The sequence below is a fragment of the Polistes canadensis genome, unplaced genomic scaffold (genome assembly GCF_001313835.1).
Source record: "Polistes canadensis isolate GaletaPanama2010 unplaced genomic scaffold, ASM131383v1 scaffold_494, whole genome shotgun sequence".
Classification (NCBI taxonomy): domain Eukaryota; kingdom Metazoa; phylum Arthropoda; class Insecta; order Hymenoptera; family Vespidae; genus Polistes; species Polistes canadensis.
This window is the reverse complement of record NW_014570041.1, coordinates 6370-9963: the sequence shown is the minus strand read 5'-3', so window position 1 is coordinate 9963 and position 3594 is coordinate 6370. Positions and strand designations below refer to the sequence as shown.

The 3594-nt window shown below is 27.2% G+C and overlaps 1 protein-coding gene across 2 annotated transcripts in view; it reads left to right on the top strand.

Annotated features, from left to right (window-relative positions):
• LOC106792608 overlaps positions 1–3594 on the top strand; it is a 6893-nt gene that overhangs the window by 1757 nt on the left and 1542 nt on the right. Inside the window, exons 2-3 of one of the 2 annotated variants that reach the window (XM_014759079.1) lie at positions 872–910; positions 2813–3179. In XM_014759079.1, coding sequence (XP_014614565.1) covers positions 2881–3179 — 299 coding nt within the window. In that variant the 5' untranslated portion in view covers positions 872–910; positions 2813–2880. The remainder of the gene's footprint in view (positions 1–871; positions 911–2812; positions 3180–3594) is intronic. The other variant, XM_014759080.1, reaches the window with a different exon arrangement.

Below are 3594 nucleotides of genomic sequence, written 5' to 3'. Positions count from 1 at the left end.
ACATTTCTTATTACGATACATGCGTTTTATACAATATAATTTTGTACATATTACCTTAATCATTAAAGCTCAGCGTCTTTTTGATTTATTTCGACATACATTTCTTTTTATAATATTCCAAAACACAATACATCTAAACTTCGTTAATTTGATCGTTATTATTTAAAAGCCTCAACAAAACTCAGTAATAATATTAGAAAAATTTTGGATAAGAAAATTTATTATATTAACATTATATACAATACTATTTTTTTTTCGTAGATTTTATATATCTTGAAAATAATCTTCAAGATAAAGAACGGGTAATCTATACATTGAGCAATACAAACTTTAAAAAATACAGAGAGAGACAGACTCAAGTAGATAAAGACGACAGACAGACAGACAAACAGACAAATCACTTCTTGAAGGGTGGTTAAAATTCACATACACATGTACACATATAATCACATATATATATTTACATTTTGAATCATCATTTATCGTCGTTACGAAATGAGAAAAAAAAAATAAAGTAGTACCGCGTGAAGTAATTCAATAATTTTGTTTTCATCTCACATTATCGATTTTATATATAAATATTGATTATAATGATTGAATTAAACAAAAGAATTACGTTAGTTGCATCATAAAAGTTGAAACAAGATTTCGGTTCCCTTTTCTCTCTCTTTCACTTTTCCATCTCATTGTCAATGAAAATTTCGTAAAATTATTTGATGAAATGAACTTAGAAAATGAGTTAATAGAAAATGTTATAAAGGACGAAGATAAAGACGAATTAAGAAGGGAAGACAATGAAATAGAAATAAAGGATAAACAAAATGTTTCCTATATCGATAACGTTCCTTCTGATCATTTTTCTCGCAACGAGGACACGTCACGATCCCTAACGAGTATCATTAGCGAAAAGGTGAGCTTTTTGATGTATTTTTTTGTATCTTTCTCTTTCTGCTTCTGTCTGTATGTCTATCTGTCTATTTTTTTTTTTTTGATTGTCCCCCATTTAAATTCGTGGAAAAACTAATCGCTCTGTGTGTGTATTTTTGTTCGAGACCTTCACGCTTTCTTCTTAGCTTCTTTTTAGATTGAAACTTTCGTAAAACATTCGTTCGCGTTCGTTATTTTATAGTTTTTTTGCAATTGGAGTATTATATTGTATCGATGTTAGAATAATATCAATGAAAATTGATTAAAATTATTTTAATGTAATACATTTTTTAGGTTTCTTTTTTTCTTCTCGTTTTAAGTAATTTTTGTTGTTTCTTTTATTTGTGTTATGAATACGAGTTGATAATATTATAAAGTTTGATAATATAAAGTTGAATATATTGTTTTTCAAATAAATTTCTTTGATATAACATTTCATTTCATTTTTTCGAGTACGGGTCGATAAAGAAGGAATCTTTCTGACCGATAACACCGAATTTTTCTTTCATTTTATCAATAATCTTTCTCCTTCCTCTCACTCTCTCTTTCTATCTCTTTTAATCTTTCTAAAAAAAAAAAATACAATAGTAAAATAAAGAAAAACAATATTAATAGATCAGATCAAAGTATCAAAGTATAAGCGAACGTTTCAAGAATTTATTGAGATCGATAAGTTCGAGACATGATAGTTTTCATTCCGATACAAGAATAAAAAGATTAAGAAGAAGAAGAAGAATTTTTCTAGATGAAAATTCGTCGAGGAATATCGAAAAACTCGATGGTTGTATTTCCTCGAATTTTAATACGAACGAAGTTTCGAACGGTAATTTTCAACTACTACATATCATAACCATACATATTTAACACACATAATACGTACACGTGAGATCACCTGCAAGCTCACACACAAATGCAGTAGTTACACGCGATTCTTTTTATTTTACTTTTATTTTTGTTTTTACTCTGCTCGTCGTCGTCGTTGTCGTTGTCGTCGTCGGTGGTTTCGTGTTTTTCGGATCTGTTACGAAACGAAACATTACGTGCGAGAACTTAATTACAACTATATATACGTTGTGTAATTCAAATTATCGAAGGAGGGGTGGGGTTGTGGTGGTGGAACAGTAGCAGCAGGTGCATTTTCAAAGTATATTACATGTTTCGATAGTTGACTCATCGAATAAATCGAATGCATAAGAAAATTATGAAAAAAATGCTGACTGTGCATCTCTTTGCATGTTTGTATATTAGCTAATCATTTTTCTAGAACATATTTTTCAAGAATTTGAATATATATATATTGCAAGTAGAATATGATGAGTCAAATAATTTCTAGACAGATCAAACATTTCCTGGTTATATCAGAAATATTATTTATTAGATTTCTTAGAAGAATTATTTTTAGATTGTAAAAGTATATATATATATAATCAGGTTTTTATTGCACAACTTACAAAGTTTTTTACAATGTCTAGATTGTAAAAGTATAAATCTAATATTACAAGTTTATCGAGATAATTTATGTTTAAAATCATTTATTATTATTTAATTTAATAATAATTATTTAAACGGTCAATTAATTTATGCAAATAAACACATAGAAACACATAGAAAAATTACCGAATAGATTTTTTTAAATTTAATTAGGAATTTTTTTTTGGCATACCATTCAACAAACTTAGTACCAAATTTTAATATATACACAAATCATTTTTAAATCATAAAATATTAAATGTGTTTTATAATATCATAAAAAAATATAGAAACATTAACACACACACAAACACACACACACAAATAATATACACGTATATTTTCTAATGGTATAATAAAAAATATTGAAAGAAACATTCGTCAATTTGATTTAATTCGTAAATGTTCGCGTTAGTGGCAACGACTTCATTCGAAGATAATGAAAGAAGAAGTGAAACTACAATCGATCTTTCAACGTCTTCCATGTTAACCGCAAACAATAGTTACGATGATGAAGACGAACAACAACAACAACAACAACCTGACGAGGAGGAACCTTCAATGTTTCCAACTGAAAGGATCATATCATTCGAAAATGCAATTGTATCGAATAGTAGACGTAATCGAAATGCGAGAAGACAACTTCGAAGAATGGTATCGAATTCGACTAACACCATAGAAATCACACCGGAAATGAATTTAGGGAGCTTCTTTGGAAGTAATCCTATTGTTACTGAAAATCTGATTGAATACGGTGCAGCATTGCATTCCATACAATTCGGGTATTAATATCAATTATATTGTTACACTTTTTATAGGTTTTTTTATTTTATTTTATTTATTTCAAAGTACGAATAAATAATCGAATAATTAAATGAAATTAATGAATAATCGTGTGTGGAGATAATTATCGAAAAAATATCTTTAAGGGGTTACATGGGTTTGGGACTTTCAAAATAATTTTTTTCTTTTTTATTTTTTTTTTCAATTCTACAACTCATCTAGAATATTGTATTAAATTTTATACTTATTTGAGAATGGATCTTTTAATTATTATTATTTAGATTTTAGTTGATTTTAGTTGATTTTTCGGTATGTGTGTCTTTTTTTTTTTCTTTTCAATAAATATATTAATTCATGTAAAATTATTTTAGAAAAATCTTATTATTTTTCTTATATTATAACCACGCAGATCTT